At 34.4% G+C, this 18,744-nt stretch overlaps 1 protein-coding gene across 6 annotated transcripts in view; it reads left to right on the forward strand.

Annotated features, from left to right (window-relative positions):
* LOC148954043 (leukocyte elastase inhibitor A-like) overlaps positions 1-18,729 on the forward strand; it is a 104,848-nt gene extending 86,119 nt beyond the window's left edge. For 2 of the 6 annotated variants that reach the window (XM_089085766.1, XM_089085760.1), the window contains exon 9: positions 7,310-7,447. Coding sequence is in view for 3 of the 6 variants with exons in the window: in XM_089085763.1 (XP_088941889.1) it covers positions 1,627-1,769 (143 nt within the window). In the remaining 3 variants the exon portion in view is untranslated. Of the gene's footprint in view, positions 1-1,626; positions 1,789-7,309; positions 8,462-17,876 lie in introns of those variants that run through there. The other 4 variants (XM_089085763.1, XM_089085761.1, XM_089085765.1 and 1 more) reach the window with 4 other exon arrangements.
* Positions 18,730-18,744: the final 15 nt, after the last annotated feature.

Below are 18,744 nucleotides of genomic sequence, written 5' to 3' on the forward strand. Positions count from 1 at the left end.
CTCGTGGAAACCATAGTAATTCATGATCCATACTAATATTTTTTTTCTTATTTTATTTTATCAAAGGCCTTTTTAATATCATAACTCGTTATCCTTTACTTTATTTTCTTTTTTACCTTTCGACTTCCTGCTTGTATTATTACGTCTCTTATATTGGCCAATACATCTGCTGTTTTACGGTTTTCTAGTCCTCCTCTTTGGTTTACACTTAGTATGGATGGTAGCACCTTTTTTAGACGGTTTGCTAATACTTTAGACATAATTATGTATTTCCAATCTGTGATATTAACTGGCCTCCAGTTGTTGAGGTCTTCAGGGCTACCTTTTTTCGGCATTAATTTCATCATCCCTAAACACTGTATCTTAATATAATCGTAATTTAGTAACTCATTAATAATATCTGCCAGATGTTCGGTGATTCCTTCGACATGTGCCTTATCACATTCGTAGGGCATTCCATTAAGCTCTAGCGTTTTATTGTTTTCCGTTTCCATTATAGCTCTTTTTATTTCTTCTTTTGTTAATTTCGCCGTTAGTATATTATTTTCTTCCTCTGTCACTCAATTATATCAATCTTCCGAAAGAATTCGTCCACTCTTTCTTTTTCTTCTTCTGTCTCTCTTGTAAATACATTCTTGAAGAAGGATTTCACTTCTTCCATGATATCTTCCATTTTCTCAGTTGTTTCCCCATTTTTCTTTTTAACTCTTTTAAGATTACTTTCTTCTGCTTGCTTTTTCTCCTTGCAAATAAGTGTTGTTGTTAGTTGTTCAATCCTTATCTGGTCCTCGCATTTTGCTCTTATCATATTGGCTTCTGCCTTCATTTGTTCTATTTCTCTTATTTCTAATAGAGTCTCGAAGTTTCCCTTATTTGAATTTCTCCCTTCATTTATCTCTCTTTTTTAAAGAAATTTCAGATACTCATCGCTAGTTTTTGATAATTCTAGTGAAATTGTCTTACATTCATCACTTCTTAAGACTGCAGTATTCATTTTCCATGTAGATTTCTTTATTCTTCCTTGTATTTTTTCAGTTTTGTTTGTCACTAACACTGCATTGTGGTCCGTGAAAGACACTATCTTGTGTTCTATGTTTATCATACTTTGTAACAGTACTTTTGATGCATAAACTCTGTCCAGTCTTGCTCCAGCAAAATACATTAGACAGTCCGGTAGTGACTTCCGGAAAAGCCTGTTTTCTTTACTATTAGCCTATAGATGATATTAAAAAATATGAATGATAAAAGCTGCAATCGAAAAAGAATTAGTGCTTTAGGATTATTCATAACCGCCTCGGGTGATCCGGAATTTGTAGGGCAAATAATTGATACCTAATCCCTCTTGATTTTTAGGAATATTTTTTGGTCTACGCCCTTATAATTGGTGGTGAGGGCATACACAGACACAAAATGTGTCTGTATATGCCGCGTCCCCCATACACAGAATGTACACAGCCAAAAGTGTTTGCTGGTGGATGATATATATTCTCATAGTATCTTTGTTTTGTGCAACATTTCATCAGCTGTTTTATAGACGGCAAGTCGAAAGCTTGTAGAAGATCGAACGTGCATTGGCCAATTGCGCAATGCTCTAGTTTTATCCTTTTTATCTGCTACTTTTTACAGGGATAAAAATCGAGAAAAAATCAGCTACTATTTTGGTGGAGGTGTCACCCTTCATTGCTGACAGACCATTTTTTTATTATATTCGCGATGTTCAAACCGATGCCATATTATTTGCTGGCAGTTTTAATCAACCGCAAATCTAATTTATGTGGAACTCTAATGGTATTTCAGGTTTAAAATAGGTTCTGGATTGCTTTGTAGTTTTGCTTGAAGTAGTTTAGAATGTATTGGGTTTCAATAAAAATTATATTCTTTGCATAAAGTAAATTATTTAGCTAAATTAAAATCTAAAATGGTCTGTGAAATAACCCGCAGAGAATATGGAGGACTAAGCATGAAAACTTGCACTATTGTCGAAAAAAGTCATCGACGCCATCTAATAATTGGCGTATCTTAGCATTTCTCTTCAAGTACTGTATTTTTTTAAACTGAGATCAGACTCTTATAACTGCCATAGTTTTGCCAATTGCGCTATCTAATTTTTTTTTTACACAAATGCCAATTCCCGCTTTTATAAGTCCGCCATACTCTCTGATAATCAGTTCCATTTACTATTTTTTTGGAGATATTGTACTTTAATGTTGCATACTGACAAGTACGGAAGACACCGCTCCTGCAGTGTCTCGTACATACTTTTCTTCTAAAATAAGGCATAAGATTGAAGAATTTTAGTTTTGAATTTTGAAATTTGTCCTTAACGAATCATCTTCATTTTGTATCAATAGTATGGAAGTTGAAATGCTGTACAAAGTGTCAATTCAGCAAAGTCTATGGTTTCCCAGTAGTTTTTTGTTTTATGAAAATCATTTTAAATTTAATGACTGGTTTAAGTGCTGCTGCTTCCCTTTGAAAGTTTGTCTTTAATTCTGGCTTCTATATACTATCTTCCTTATGCCAAGTATTTTTCAAGTACGCATTGATGTATTTTGTTGTTATGCATTTAGTTTAGATTTTGATTTATTGATAACTCTTATTGTTACAAGCTATTCTGGATCCCAAAATGCACTTTTACTTTCGATTATAATACAGAAGTACTCAAGAGTGCTTAATTCTATAAAGTTTACTTGTGCTTGCACTTGCTAGGGTGTATCACAGTTTTTTGTCTGTTCACTTATCCAGGGGTCTAGGAGGCTAAAGATCCCTCCCCACCCCGAACACTGCTATATGGTGGTGGTCTGTTTAAGTCCTACTGAAATATTTTTATTTAGCGCTGCCTAAGGAAAGAGCAAAGTGGACACAATGTATATTATTTTGTTTTTTTCCTGACCAAGAAACTTCGTACAAGAAAGAGTTGTAGTAGAAACTTTAAAAGGGGCTCATTCGATTGGAAATTGATAGTTGTAGTGCTCTTTTTAAGAGTCAAAAGTGATTGGAGGGCAATTAGAAAGCTATTTTGTTCAAAATAGCCTTAAGAACATATAACATTGCATCCAAGGTTTACATCACCCCCCTGAGCCCAGGGGCAGTAACGCCTCCAGGGTTGACATCACCCCCAAAGTGCAGGGGAAGGGTTGTAAGTTACGTCCCGGGGGCATATAAGGTTTTTATGGAATGGATAGTGGTATTAATGTCAGATTTGGCTCATTTGTTTGGAAATCAGAAGTTCTAGTGCCCTTACTAAGAGTCAAAGTGATTGGAGGGCAAACAGCCCCCTCTCCCACGTCTATCGTTTCCCAAAACACATTGAATCAAAATTTTGAGACAACTATTTTGATTAGCATTGTTGAAAGGTCCAATAATTATGTCTTTGGGTATGTCAATCTCCCCCCCCAGCCCTCCGGGCAAGGGCAGTAAGCTAGGCAAAATCGGCTATTGTTTGTATGTATTATATGTTATTGATAAAGGTGGGTATGTTTGTCCTTTACTTTCCAGAAAGACGAAGGACATTCAGGTGAACCTTTCAGAAAATCTTGAGGGGAGTGTTGGACTAAATCAAAACACGTTGTGTGCATATAGGTTTTTGAAAGGGTGTAACTCAGGAATGACTGAGTATTTTAATTTGGAACTGTTAGGAAATGATAAGGGAGATGATCAATTGACCAAGTAGGCAATAATTGCACGCTACTACTGCTACTACTGCTACCACTACTACCTCTAAAACTACTGCTTCTATAGCGGGTACTACTAAGGCTGAGGATATTGAAATGAACATCAGAGGAAACGTTGAGGGTAAAGTTGAACTAAATCAAAACATGCTATGTGCGTACAAATTGCTGATGTAGGCGTATCAGCAATATTTTGGAATGGCTTACCGTATCAAGAAGTAACTTTAGGGGCATCATGAGGGGGATGTTTAACTTACCCAAATGCAACAATTACCTGCTACTACGGCTATTATTGCTGCTGTAACTGCTCCTACTGTTATGATACTAGTACTTTTAAGGCTACGCGTATGAAGGTGAAAATTTGGCAGAATATTGAAGGGGAATTTGAACTAAATCAAAAGACACTCTGTGCCTGCAGATTGTCAAAAGGGCGGATCTCAAGAATGGATTGGGGTATATTAAGTTGGAACTTTCAGAGAATGCTTAAAGGGGAAGATCAATTGACTACAAAGCAATATATGCACGTTACTACTAATACTACTGTCACCGCTACATTTACTACTACTGCTTTAACTACTACTTCCATTGCAACTACTTGTAAGACTAAGAGTATTAAGATGAAAATTTCAGGAAGTATGTAAATAATACAGATTATCAAAAGGACACATCGATAATGTCATAGCAACGGCTAATTGTATAAAGTTGAAAATTACAGGACTTAATGAAAAGGATGATCAACTGATCAAAAGGTAATATGTTTTACTACTACTGCTGCTAGTACTTGTGCTATTAATACTACTAATAGTACTAACCAAATAATGCTAACACTATTATTCTGACTTATTACAGCTATGCCTAAAGGTATGGAGATTAAATTTTCAGGGAATTTTGAGGGGTGAGATGAGCTGAATCACAACACGCATTCTGTATGCAGGTTGTCAAAAGGGCGTATCAGTCATATCTTGGAAACAATATGGCGTGTGAAGTTGAAATTTACAGATCTTGTTGTGGGGTATGTTAAAATAACCAAAAGACAACATTTGCATCCTAATACTATTGTTTCTACTCATGGTACTACTACTATTACTGATGTTATTATTACTACTACTGCTGCTACTAAAGCTATGGCTACTACTATTTATTCTACGAATAATTTGGTTTGGTCATTAAATGACCGAACCAAACTCAAAAAATGTTTTCATTTTTTAAACTTTAATACATCAAAGTTATAAAGACTTTAAGGAATAAATATCAGTATATGTATATTAAACTGTTAATCCACATTCTTTTCTTTTTCCACTAAAGTGCAAATTACGTTTTGTTCTTGAGAAGGCATCAATGTTGTCCGTCCTACTTATTTTAATTTCTGCTCGTTTTGAGTTTGGATTGGTTTGTTTTGGGTTTCATTTATTTATTGAATGTGATTTGTGGTATTTTTACGCTTTGAAGATTATTTAATTTTATTTCTGTTCATTTTTGTTTTAAGGGAGCTCTTTACTTTTCTTTGAAAAACTTGATTTTGTGGCAAAAGTTTTTTAAATTATATTAATTAAAAGCGCAAAAAATCGTTTAAGTATTACATACATTGATGTGCGTATTGTCAAGGGCTTCATTTCACAAAATGAAGGGAATGGTATATGTTTTTCAAATCCTTTGGGGGGAGGGGTAATTCCATATTTTTTTAATTTTTCCATGAAAATACCGAAAAAAAGGCTGTTTTACAAACTCGGGGAGCAAATTATCCTCCATCCCCCCTCCCCACCTAATTTCTGTGCCTGGTGTTTGTACTAGTATTATAACTTTGTTTACTGGAGAAATTTTGAGGTGAAGGAAAAACTAAAGAAAGGTAAGTAATAATATGCCTCCTAAAACAAAATACCTGGGTCCAGTCCTTCCCCTCCTTGCAATCCGAATTTCTGGGTATGCAAAAAATCAACCCGGATCTTTTGTTTCCTTTGTTTTTGAACTTCTGCTGTAGGTAAATAGGGTTTAGAAAATCTTTGCTTTCTTTGTGGTCTTTCATACTAATTACCTACTATGTTTTATTACATGGCTTTACTTTCAGTTCGTATACGTTCTGTAACACCCTCAGTAGTTCTTAAGGTATTGCCTATGATCCCTTTTCACAATCAGCAAGCAAATATTTTCTTTATTCTGTTATGCATCCCTCTCAACGTTTCCTTAAAGTTTCACCTTAATACCCTAAACCTTTTTGGAGACCCAATATCAAACGTCCATTCTTTTCCAATGAAAATCCTTATATAATAACAATGGACAACTTCATAACTTTTAGCGCTTGTCCGGGGGGCTGGTGGGTAATTGTCAGCCCTAGAGGCATAGTTATTTGACCTTTGGACTGTCTAAAAATTTTGGTGGATGCTTTTGAGGAGAAAAAGGCGTATGGAGGTGGGCAAGGGGGACTGTTGCTCTCCGATCACCTTTGACTATTAAAAAGAAACTAGAAGTTATGGTTTGCAATCAAATGAACCTCCCCAAAGTTTATGTGACCACCCCTTCCATAAAAACTTATGTGTTAACAATGGGCCACTTGCATAAAATAAATTCCTTGCCCCGTGGACTGTAGAGCGTTTTGTTAACCCCAGAAGCACAACTATTTGGCCTTTGGACTATTTTGAACAAAACGGCTATCTCTAAATTTTGATCGGATGCATTTGGGGGAAAAGGGCTTGGGGGGGGGCTGATTGCCCTCCGGTCACTTTTGACTCTTAAAAAGGGCACTAAAACTTTCAATTTCTAATCGAACAAACCCTCTCCGAAGTTTAGTTGGGGAGGTGAAACAAGGAGGAGTCTTAAGAAATCATAAGTCTCAAAATTGCTGATTTTAAAGGGTCGACTCTCATGTCATTAGTACCAGCTTCATTTGATATTTGTTGTAGTTAATCAATTTGGATACTTTTTAGATTTTTTTGTCTCTAAATCGACGCCAAGGTCGTTTTATCATTCCAAAAAATAAAGTCGGGCTTAAGAGGGTTCCCTGGGGCCTACCATTGTCAATTGGGAGGGTTCAGGATATACATTTGGGTATTTGACAATGCCTAAATACCTTGACAATATCTGGTGCTTCCCTTTTGCCAGTCAAACACCGTATATCCCTGATGCAGATTTTTTTTATTATTGACAATTGATGCTATTAACGTAACTGCTATTTAATTTTTTTTCAACCTTAGTTGGAACTGGTCTGTAAGTTGGAACTGGAACTGGTGATGAAACCCATGTATTTACTGGAGACTTTGGAGGAAAAAATTGTGTTGAAAGTAAAATCCAGATGAGCTCAAAAACGGCACATGTCGAACGCAGAAGAATATTTTTTAGATTCAGCAAAAATCAAACTTCCATCCCTTTTTGTGTAAATAAATTTTTGTCATAGGTTTTACATGGAAATCCATTATTCTGTTGTTTTTTTTCTAAGCAAATACTTTAAGATATGATTTAACTAAGAAATCTTCCTGTACTTTTGTTGTTCTTTACTATCTAAATTCCGATAAAAATAAAAGTGTTTGTTGTGAAAACACCCTGCAAATGTTTTGCGAATCGAAATCGCTTTGTGGCACTCATTTTTATAATAGAAAGGGGTTGAGAATAATGGCAAGAAATGAATACATGATTTCCTTTTCTAGGTATGGTGATGACGACAAAGATGATGTTACCAAGAGTTCCTCAAAGTCCTTTTATTGTAGACAGACCTTTTATGTTTTTTATTCGTCATGTTGTTTCTGGCACTATTTTATTTGCGGGTAGTATGCGAAAACCTTAAGATCCCCGCGTAGAAATTTATAAAGTTTTGCTGGCTAGTGATATACGTCTTCTTAAAGGAGAAACAACGTCGCTAAGTTTGAGATAAGGTTTCATCTAATTTAATATTTTTCTAATGTCTATTCTTTGTTCCCCTTTTGTCATGGTCATTAAGATATGACTAGAGAATTAATTGAATTTGGCTTTGTGCCCATTTAAAGGATCAATTCAATACTTATGCAAATGAATCGTCTTCAGGATATAATTATCATGTTTTTCACTAACTGTGACGCCACTAATTTAGGAAATCAATCTTAGTTGGTTTTTTTTTTCATCTCGTTCGTCAAGCACTAGAATTATTTGTCTTGGCACGCCAGCTCAAATTATTATTTTTTTTTATTTATTTTTTTATTGCGTATGGTGACGAAAGCATATGTTATTTCTGTTCTTGTATGAAGACATGAAGTTTTATTCGAAACCAATAATTGTGGCAAAAGGGTGCTCAATTTGCACAACCTTTGATATTACGAAAATTTCAGAGCATATTCTGCAGGTTACAGGGGAAAGTTAACATCTTTGTCGCTATAAACATACATTTTATTACATATTTAATTATTTGAGTGTCATTCAAGTTTCTCCTAGTTTGGTAGTTTCTCCTTTAAGAAGTCAGCGAACAATATGTATGTGTTTCCTCTTAATCTATGTGTGAATGGACTCATATGGAATTAACCCTCCATTTTATTCTTTGTTACACCGGATATTTCACCCCTCCTCCCTCTCTCTTTCTATTTCCCTTTTCTCTCTATGGAAGGCTAAACGTGCCTCAAAAGTTAAATATTTTGTCAAATGCGAGGGGAAACCATTCCCCTCGTATTGTGATGGAAAATTTTGCATTTCCTCAGATGGCTTGCAATTTATTTTCCTCTGCTGTCTTAAATCAAATTTATGTAGTTTGCTTTGGATATTTTTTCATTTCCATTTTGACATTTTTATTTTCGTCTTTTGTTCTTGATTTTTAATAAAATTGTTAACATCAATATTTGTTGTATCCTCTCCCTTTATAGATTTGATATCCTCAAAATATTATAGATTTGAAAATAAAGTTAATAGTCATGATTTTCGATTATGGAAGACTAGTAAAAGTATCGGGAGCCCGGGCTTCGCCCGGCAGGGCTTCTACTATCCCCGAATTTTCGGGGATTTCTCCAAAAATCTATGTGTCTCCCCGAAAAAATTTATTTTTCCCCGAATCCCCGAAATTTCCCCGAAAATCACTCAAACACGGTTTGACCCCCTAGTGACTATCCCTGGCAAATATTACTATGCATACCATAGTTTTTCACTACTCTCTTGTTCGTTAATTTTCGGTTCCTGTGGTCTGGTTCTTGCATAAGAACCAGACCGATACAATTTAGTTATAGACGGTTCTTTATATTTTAACAAAAGTATAACTTTCTTCTATTTAGATTTAATAATTTCGAGCAGAATTCCAAATGCTATAAGATTCTTACATTTTCATCATTCGTGGTCAAGTATCTTGACAAAAATTAGCCAAGAATTATGCTTGAAGCTGTTTAACGGAACGGTCAGTTAGATTCTGGATTTTGAAATTGAACTTCTAAAGAAAGAGAATTGTTTTGAAAACCGAATCATAAGTTTAAATTTGGTTTTCTTTTGCTATTTTGAGTTTTGGACATACTGTATTAATGTTTAATACTTAATAATTGAATGCATAATATGTTGAAGAAATTGATCTTCTTGCCAGGAATACTTACCATTTAAATTTTTGTTTCATTCGGTGTGTAAAATTTAAGTTCTTTTCTTTTATCTGAGAATAGTATTTGTCATACCACCTTTTATACTCAAACGTATTTACCCAGCACTCCCCTCACAATTATTATTCTGGTCCCTTCACCCGTGTAATATTTTCAGTGACGTAATATTTCAAACTGCAGTTTTAGGAACTTTTTGCGGTCTTGCAAACCTGTTAGTTAGGCAAACAAAATTTTACGGAAAATATATTCTGCTCAAATTCGGGATAGCCAAGTAAATTTAATTAAATATCTAAGGCCTACCTTTACAACTTCTAATGCTTTAACAATTAATAGCCCTAGATGAAGGCTAATTCTGACATAAAATTTGTTTTAAAGAAAATGTGGTATAATTTATTTCTTCCTAAGAACTATCCCTAACTACGATCTTCTTACCTTAAAAAGTGCACAACTCCCTCCCCCTCCTAATGACGCAAAATTTAGCTACAGACTATGTAAAAGGTCGGGGAATAGAGAATTCAAACGGAAGTAACCCCAAAAATATTATTTATAAGAAAATTTACAATACAGCTTAAAATACAAATTTGGGTATTAGGCTCATATTGTTTTCTTGTCAAGCTTTAAATATTTTCTGACTTATTTATCACGAACAGTTGGTTAATAATGCCAAATAATGTTAGTGCGAAGTAAAAGAATTAGTAAATTTTATATGATTTGTAGCGTAAAGCTATAATGACGAGGCCTTAGATGGGCTAATATGAAAATGAGACTGCAATACGCATTATATTCGGAACATAGATGGTCACGGGGCTGGTGGGAGGGCCGGGGGTCAATCGGTGACTACATAGTAATTATGAGGTAACCAAAAGAATGAAAAGCAAAGTAGAAACAAACAATGAAAAAAAAATGTATGTTCGGAGGGGGTATTTTCCGCACGGGGGTGGGTATTTTCCGAGGATATTTTTCGCGGGGGATATTTTCCGTGGGGAGTATTTTCAGCAGAGGAGCATTTTCTGCGGGGTAAATTTTTTTGAGGAGGGGGGAGGGTATTTTCCGTTTTTTCTGTGGGAGGATTTTTTTTCTTTGGGGTGAGGGGGTAAACACCTAAGTCCTTAGAAGCAGCATGAAAAACCAATAATGTCTCAATTGTCGTCAAAATTCCCTTTTTAATTTAAGTTTAAATTTACTTGTTTAGTTTAGTTCTTGTTTGTTTTAAGTTTCAATATTACCCCGTACTTATAGGTTGAATTTGTCTATTTAATTTACTTATCTAGAAACCGCAGACAATATTTGTTTTTGTTTTTAAATATTATTAATGAATTTCTGAGATTAATGACTTAATAAAAAATTGCTACTGGTATTTACAGTTCACATATGTTCACTATTTTTCTTTTTTTGAAAAGAATTTTGAGGTTTTTGCCGCAATATCATCAATAAGTGTTTTCAGCTATGGGTTCCAATCCCGGGCTCTGGCTCTAAAACCTATTATGTAAAAGGCTTGATTTACTACGCAGATACAAGCCCTACTTGAGCCTGAAAACGAAGCTAAAACCAATTTTGGCTCCCAAATTTTCGCAACAAAATTCCATTTTGTTTTTTCCCCGAAAAATCCCCGAATCTTGAAGTCTTGTCCCCTAAAATAACTCGAATTTTTAAGACTTGTCACCGATTTTTAATTTTCGAGAGTGGAAGCCCTGTCGTCCCGGTCCCCGGCACTTGGCACGTGACAGGCAGTATATATTTGATTCTCTAGTCTTTATTAGGATAATCTAAAAATATATGGTGTGAATTCAATTCCTCCTTCCTGTTAATGCATCAGAGAATCATCCATTTTATAGGATTTGTTTTCTTCTCAGACATGTGGAGATCCTACCTGCCGCTTTTCTTCTAACTGCAGTTTTTGTTGTCTATTATTTTCATTTGAGATTCGTAGTGATGCTGGTTGTAACATGTCTTCTAGCCGCATATCTCGTTTGTGCTTCATTTTCGTGAATCATTGCATCAGACATTTTTCCATGCCTTTCCCTTTAGCTGTATGGATTCATTTAAAATTGTTTTCAAGAAAACAATAGTGCATACATACATACTCAAAATTAATACAATTGCACGTTTTATGGATAGATAGATAGATATACTTATTTTCAATAAAAAACAACAACTCATTAACACAATCAATCCCACAAAGGCTCCATGGCCCGTAAAGTAGGAGGACCTCGAAATAAAACATTCACATATTGAACTATTTATCATTTAAGCACATAAAATTCAAAAACATCTACTGAAAAAAATAAAAAAAAGAAGGAGAAGAAGAAGTGACAGAAGGAAAGAGAGTTGATTCAAAAAAGACAAATTCTACAGCTGAAATCAGACGAACCGGGATTCCAAAAACCTGACGAAAAAAAAGGGAATAAATATGTTCATTATCCTATAGTTTTATGTCACGAGGTGTCAAATGAGTAATTTAAATTTAATTAAGAAATTCTGCGTGAATTCAGTTCCTCCTTCCTGTTAATGCATCAATGAATCATCCATTTCATAGGATTTGTTTTTTTGGTGAGCGACTCTATTACCTCATTGCCTGAAATGGTATCAAATTCCTTGAAATGTCACAGACTGGTCTTTAGAGAATTCTTCGTACTATGAATTACCAAAAAATAGTTTACCAAGTGAACAGACACTGGAAAATATTTATCTAAAATCACACCAACCGAAATACCGTAATCAAAGTGGTCTAACAAAAATGACGGCTAGAGCAAATTCGCATGTAACCTGAATGTCTGTTGCTGCCTATTGACTATCAAACAGTTCGTGGGAACGAACTGAAAGTAAGGAGTGACTCGGCTCAATAGCAACCGAAACTGCAAAAAACCAAATTTTGATACCAGTAGATACATCAACAGAATTTAATTTTTTGCTGATTTCAAATATATAAGTTTCATCAAGTTTAATCTTATCCATCAAAAGTTACGAGCCTGAAAAAGTCACCTTATTTTCGAAAAAAAGGGGAAACACCCCCTAAATGTGATAGATTCTTAATGAAAATCAAACCATCAGATTCAGCGTAACATAAAACCCTACTGTAAGTGTTTCAAGCTCCTATTTGCAAAAATGTGGATTTTTTTTGCCAGAAGAAAGATCACGAATGCGTGTTTATTTATTTGTTTTTTGTTTTTTCCCGGGATGATCGTTTTGACCCAGTAGTCCTAGAATATCGTGAGAGGGCTCATTCGAACGGAAATTAAAAGTTCTAGTGCCCTTTTTAAGTGACCAAAAAAATTGGAGGGCAACTTGTCCCCTCTCACCCTCATTTTTTCTCGAAATCACCCAATTAAAATTTTGAGTTAGCCATTTTGTTCAGCATAGTTGAATGAAAATTTAATAAATATGTCTTTGAGGATGGCTTTGTGCCCGACAAGTCCTGAGGAAAGGGCTGCAATTTATGAACTTTACTCATTGTTTGCATATAATATTGGTAATAGGAAAGTATACTGACGTTTTCATGAGGAATTTTTTCTGGTGGGGGGGTCGGAGGATGGGGTTACGTGGAAAAATTTTTCTATGGATGATATTTTTGTGGGGGAAGGGACTTTTCTATGAAGAGGGTGCCGGATTTCCCAGCATTATTTAAAAAACGATCAGAAATTAAATTAAAAAAAATAATTTTTTTAACTTAAAGTAAGGAGCAACACTAAAACTTAAAACGAACAGAAATTATTACGTATACGAGGGGGTTCGACTCTAGTCAATACCTCGCTCTTTATGCTAAAGTTTTTTTTCAGTACTTTCAAACGAGCTATCTATTCCAATTAAATGACCTTTGTGATTCAGGGATTTGTGATTCGAACAAAATTCGAACTTTAGCGCAAAGAGTGAGGTATTGACTAGGGGGTGAACCCCCTCCTATACATAATAATTTCTGTTTGTTTTAAGTTTTAATGTTGCTCCTTACTTTCATTTGAAAAAACTTGTTTTTTTTATTTAATCTTTTCAGAAAGAATCACAAGTCATTGTCGTTATAACTAAAGGTACATCCTCGAACTTATTACTTGATGCGTCAGAATCTCTTATGATACTTATAATTTCATGAATTAATGCTGAAAGGAACAGTACTCGAGTGCGCATAATGATGATCTCAAAGTTGTCTTGTAAACCGTAAAGTGGTTTTCAGAGTATTATTGATAATAATTCTATCTGAACAAGAAAAGAGGAACGAACAAAGAAACAACAAGAGGAAAAAATACAGGAACACGGGAATGAAGCATCACAGGAAGGAAGAACTAGAGGCTTGAAAACAGGATTAAACACAGGAAAGAAAGAGTGAAGGAATACCGCAACAGAGATGGGCCCAAAACTTGACACTGGAGCTAAAACAAGAGTGACAAGAGGAAAAGCGTGAAGAATGAGAACGAAGCAATACAGGGAGGAGCGATCAAAGGAATTAACATATAATCACTGTAAAAAAAGAAGAAGAAAGGATAAAATTAGTTGTAGCAACACACTGCATGGCTCATAATTTTATTCCGATGGTGAGATTTTGCGGGAGCATTTCATGTTAACCTAGAAAAAGGAGAAGAAGAAACAGCACTATTGGTAGGTTTTATATCACCTTGATGATATGGGACCCAGAGTTTGAACTCAGCTGTAACAGCTTTAATTAATAAATAACACTAATTAACTAAACTTTTGCTACATATAGGGAAAGCTTAAATCAATCTTAATTTTAAATACTCCTATTTAAGTAGATACTGATTCTGACTAAGTAAGCCTCGAGGCATTTGTTAATTAGTAGAACAACATACTGTAGGGCTCGGAATTTCATTCCTGCCAGTAAGCTAGGCAAAATCGGCTATTGTTTGTATGTAGTATATGTTATTGATAAAGGTGGGTATGCTTGTCCTTTACTTTCCAGAAAGACGAAGGACATTCAGGTGAACCTTTCAGAAAATCTTGAGGGGAGTGTTGAACTAAATCAAAACACGTTGTGTGCATATAGGTTTTTGAAAGGGCGTAACTCAGGAATGACTGAGTGGGGAAAAGGAGGGTTGCCAGAAGGCCACAACAGCAATATATAAAGAAAGGCTAAGGGTAATAAATTGAAACTTTAAAGGTAATGTTGAGAGGAATATGAAAAAGGAGCGAAAGGTAACCAGCCCCCCCTTGCCCTTTTAAATGCCCCTCTTAACACTAATAGAAATAGTAAAAAACAGTATTTTATTCAAAATGATCAAAAAGTCTAATAGCTATGCCTCTAAGAATGCCATGCCCCCAGTTTGAACCTGGGTGTGTCCGAAAAACCTAAGGCATTGAGGCAAAGTTTCGGGAAAAGCTGTGGGGTATGTTGAGCTAAATCAAAAGAAATTATTTGCATCCAAGCTACCAAAAAATGCGTATCTGCAATATCTTAGGAACGGGTAAGGGTATTGAATTGAAATTATCAATGCCACTACTACTACCGCGGCTGCAAATGAGACTTGTTTTGACTGCAACTGTGACTACTTCTAACTTCAAGAAATGACAACTGTGGCTGCGACTGCTTGCAACTGCTTCTACATCTACTTGTGACTACTTTTGGGGAATGTTGAACTTCGAAACTTTGATGCTGAAAAAACATCACTTTGATGCTTTGAAACTTTGATGTATAAAAAAAACTTTGATGTTGAAATGGAGGGGGGGGGGTGTTGAAAAACTTAAACTTTTACAATCAAAACGAACAGAAATTAATTTAAAAAAATTCTCCAAAAAGAAGTTTTTCAAAGAAAAATAAAAAGCCATATTAAACTTAAGATCAGCAGAAATAAATTCTTATTATTAGTTATCAGTTTCTTTTTATTAGTTCTTTCTAAGGAATTTTCAGGATACATATAGTTTTCAATAAAACGCAAATGATGCAAGGGATTTTAAACTTTACTGTTAAGGGAGAGATAAAGGAACTGTTTCTTTAATTGATTTCTGAAAAATGGCTATCACAAACCCAAATGGGACGAACTGTCACTTTAGAGTCAATAAACACAATAAATAAAACAACCAAAACAACTTTGTTAAAGCATGTAAAAAAAATTCAACTTGCATTATTAAAAAGGAAAAAAAAAAAAAGTACAGGGGCAGCTTAGTCTTCTGACTAAAAATTTAAAAACATAATTTAGTTTAAAGAAAACCGTGAAAAAAGAAAGCTCAGAATTTTCAAATGAAACATTAAACAATCGTAATGTAAAGAAGGGGGAGGGGAGATTCGCTATCGACCTATCGCGGCCACTACTACTACTGCGGCTGCGAATGAGACTGGTTTTGACTGCAACTGTGACTACTTCTAACTTCAAGAAATGACAACTGTGGCTGCGACTGCTTGCAACTGCTTCTACATCTACTTGTGACTACTTTTGGGGAATGTTGAACTTCGAAACTTTGATGTTAGAAAAATACATCACTTTGATGCTTTGAAACTTTGATGTATAAAAAAAACTTTGATGTTGAAATGGGGGAGGGGGGGTGTTGAAAAACTTAAACTTTGACAATCAAAACGAACAGAAATTAATTTAAACAAATTCTCCAAAAAAGAAATTTTTCCAAGAATATAAAGAGCCATATTAAACTTAAGACCAGAAGAAATAAATTCTTATAATAATTCAAACTCTGAACAACCAGGAATTACTAGTATTAATGAAACCCAAAACGAACAGAAATGAAATAAACAATCATACAGATAACAGGTACTAAAATGAATAAATAAATTTTGAAAACGAATAAAAATTAAACTGAATATTCAAGTCAAAATTAAAATGAACAAAAATCACTACAAAAAGAAGTTTATCTACTGCCCCTTTCCCACTCTCCTAAGTGTAAAAGTCTAAACAGTGACATAAAATCTTGAATTGTTGAGCTTTCAGCAATTATTATCATTGTTTATCAAATATTTAGTTTCTTTTTATTAGTTCTTTCTAAGGAATTTTCAGGATACATATAGTTTTCAATAAAACGCAAATGATGCAAGAGATTTTAGACTTTACTGTTAAGGGAAGGATAAAGGGGCAGTTTCTTTAATTGATTTCTGTAAAATGGCTATCACAAACCCAAATGGGACGAACTCTCACTTTAGAGTCAATAAACACAACTAATAAAACGACTTTGTTAAAGCATTTAAAAAAAAATTAAAACTTGCATAATTAAAAAGGAAAAAAAAAGTACAGGGGCAGCTTAGTCTTCTGACTAAAAATTACAAAACATAATTTAGTTTAAAGAAAACCGTGAAAAAAGAAAGCTCAAAATTTTCAAATGAAACATTAAACAGTCGTAAGGTAAAGAAGGGGGAGGGGAGATACGCCTTTTAAATAGATCAACTATGAACGGAACGAAAGCAAAAGCAGAACAAGGGAGATGAGGTTCTCCGTGATTATGGAGGGCATTGTTGGTGAAACGCAAGGGCATTTTGTTCTCCTTTCCTTGAGGGTGACCAGATTGGCTCCCCGAAGAAGGAAGATATAAGGGACTCTACCCTCATTGGAGATGATTCTTCGGCACCCTTTTTTGACTGTCTCTATTCTTTCTGACAGTTCATTGGAGATGCTAGGATACCAAACAGGTCAGACGCACACGAGGATTGGGCCTACAAATAAGAGAAAATTCTTAAACAATGCAATTTTTCAAGTTTTTCTAACCTGTTAAGGAGGAAAATGTGGTATTTAGCCTACGCGTTTTAAAATATCAATGACATGGTAATCCCATGTTAAATCGCTTGAGATTTTAGCACCCAGTAATTTCTTAGCAGTAATTTGCATCTCAGGGGGAATTGGACAGGTAAAATAAGAAAGAGTCTTCAGGAAATTAACTCTTAAAATTGTTGACTTAAAAAGGTTGTCTGTCATATCGTTGGTAACAGCTTCATCTGATATATGTTCTGGGATACTCATTTGGACACTTTTTGGATTCTTAAAGTATGTCTCTAAGACAGTTAGATCATCATCAAATTTCCATCTGTCCGACAAATCAACACCAAGGTTGTTTATCATTTCAAAAAATAAAGCCGGGCTTAAGATGGTTCCCTGGGGCATACCAGTGTAATTTGGGAGGGGTTCAGAATGTATGCTTAGGCATTTGACGATACTTAAATACCTGAACAATACCAGGTGCTTTCAATTTACCGGTCAAAAGCCGTTTATTCCTGATGCTGATTTATTTTGTTATTGACAATAAGTAGTGTTATTAAAAACAGCTTTGTGATTTAATTTTTATCAGCATTGGTTGGATGGAGCTGACCTGTGTAAAACCATGTATTTACTGAATAATTTGGATAATAAATTGTTTTGAAAGTAAAATTCACACGAGTTTGAACAGAGGGATATGTTGAATGTAAACGGATATTTTAGATTCAGTGAAAATTAAACTTTATCTTTTTTTTTCTGCAAAGACATTTATTGCCATAAATTTTGCATAGAAACTCAATATTCTTTTTCTTGAAGCAAATATCTTAAAATATGATATAACTAAGAAATCTTCCTGTACTTTTTCGCATTCTACTATCTAAATTACGAAAAAAAAGTGAGAAAGGGTTTTTTTTGTGAAAAAAAAACCCGCAAATGCTTTTCGAATCAAAGTCGCTCTATAGCCTTTGTTTTGGTGGTATAAGGGGGGGGGGTAAAAGAAAGAAAAGACACAATAAATAAATATATATAATTTCCTTTTGCAGGCATGGTGATGATGACAATGATGATGGTGCCAAGAGTTCCTCAAAGTTCGTTTATTGTAGATAGACCTTTTATGTTTCTTATTCGTCATGTTGTCTCTGGCACTACTTTATTTGCTGGTAGTATGCGAAAACCTTAAGACCCCCGTGTAAAAGTTGATAAAGTTTTGCAAGCTAGTGCTATATGTCTTTTTAAAGGACTAACAACGTTGCAAGTTTGAGCTAAGTTTTTTTTTATCTAATTTAAGATTTTAAAGATGCAGAACTGATAAAATCTTCGTTTTTCTAATCTAAATTCTTTGTTCCCCTTATTTTATTATTTTGTTTTTGTTAATTATTTTTTTCTATTGTTAGTGGTGACGAAAGCACATTTTATTTCTGTTCTTGTATGAAGACATGAAGTTTTATATTAGTTGAAGCAAAATCTTAGTTGACATTAACAAAATATTTTCCGATACTATCAACAAATTTTCTGATATTGCCAAACGCTAGTTATTTTTTGTTTTTCAAGGCAATGGAAAAGGGTCCTATTTTGCTTTACAACATTCAAGTAATGTTTTTTTTTGTGACGACAATTCACGTAAGACGAAACAATAGTCCCTTTTTTTTCTTTTTTACTTTTTAATGGAAAGGTTTGCTTCCACCTTAACAACATTCAAGTAATGTCTTTGCTATAAAAATTTGCATAAGACGAAACATCAGTAATTGTTTTTTCTTTTCAGGGCAACGGAAAAGGTGTTTTTCTTTTCCTTAACAACATTCATGTAACTTTTTTTGTAATAAAAATTCGTGTAAAACGAACATCAATCACTTTTTTTCCTTTAAAGGGGATGGTAAGTGTTTTTTATCCTAGCTACATTCACTTAATATT

Source organism: Artemia sp. Qi Xiang Cuo, chromosome 3 (genome assembly GCF_049724085.1).
Source record: "Artemia sp. Qi Xiang Cuo chromosome 3, ASM4972408v1, whole genome shotgun sequence".
In the NCBI taxonomy this organism is placed as follows: Eukaryota; Metazoa; Arthropoda; class Branchiopoda; order Anostraca; family Artemiidae; genus Artemia; species Artemia sp. Qi Xiang Cuo.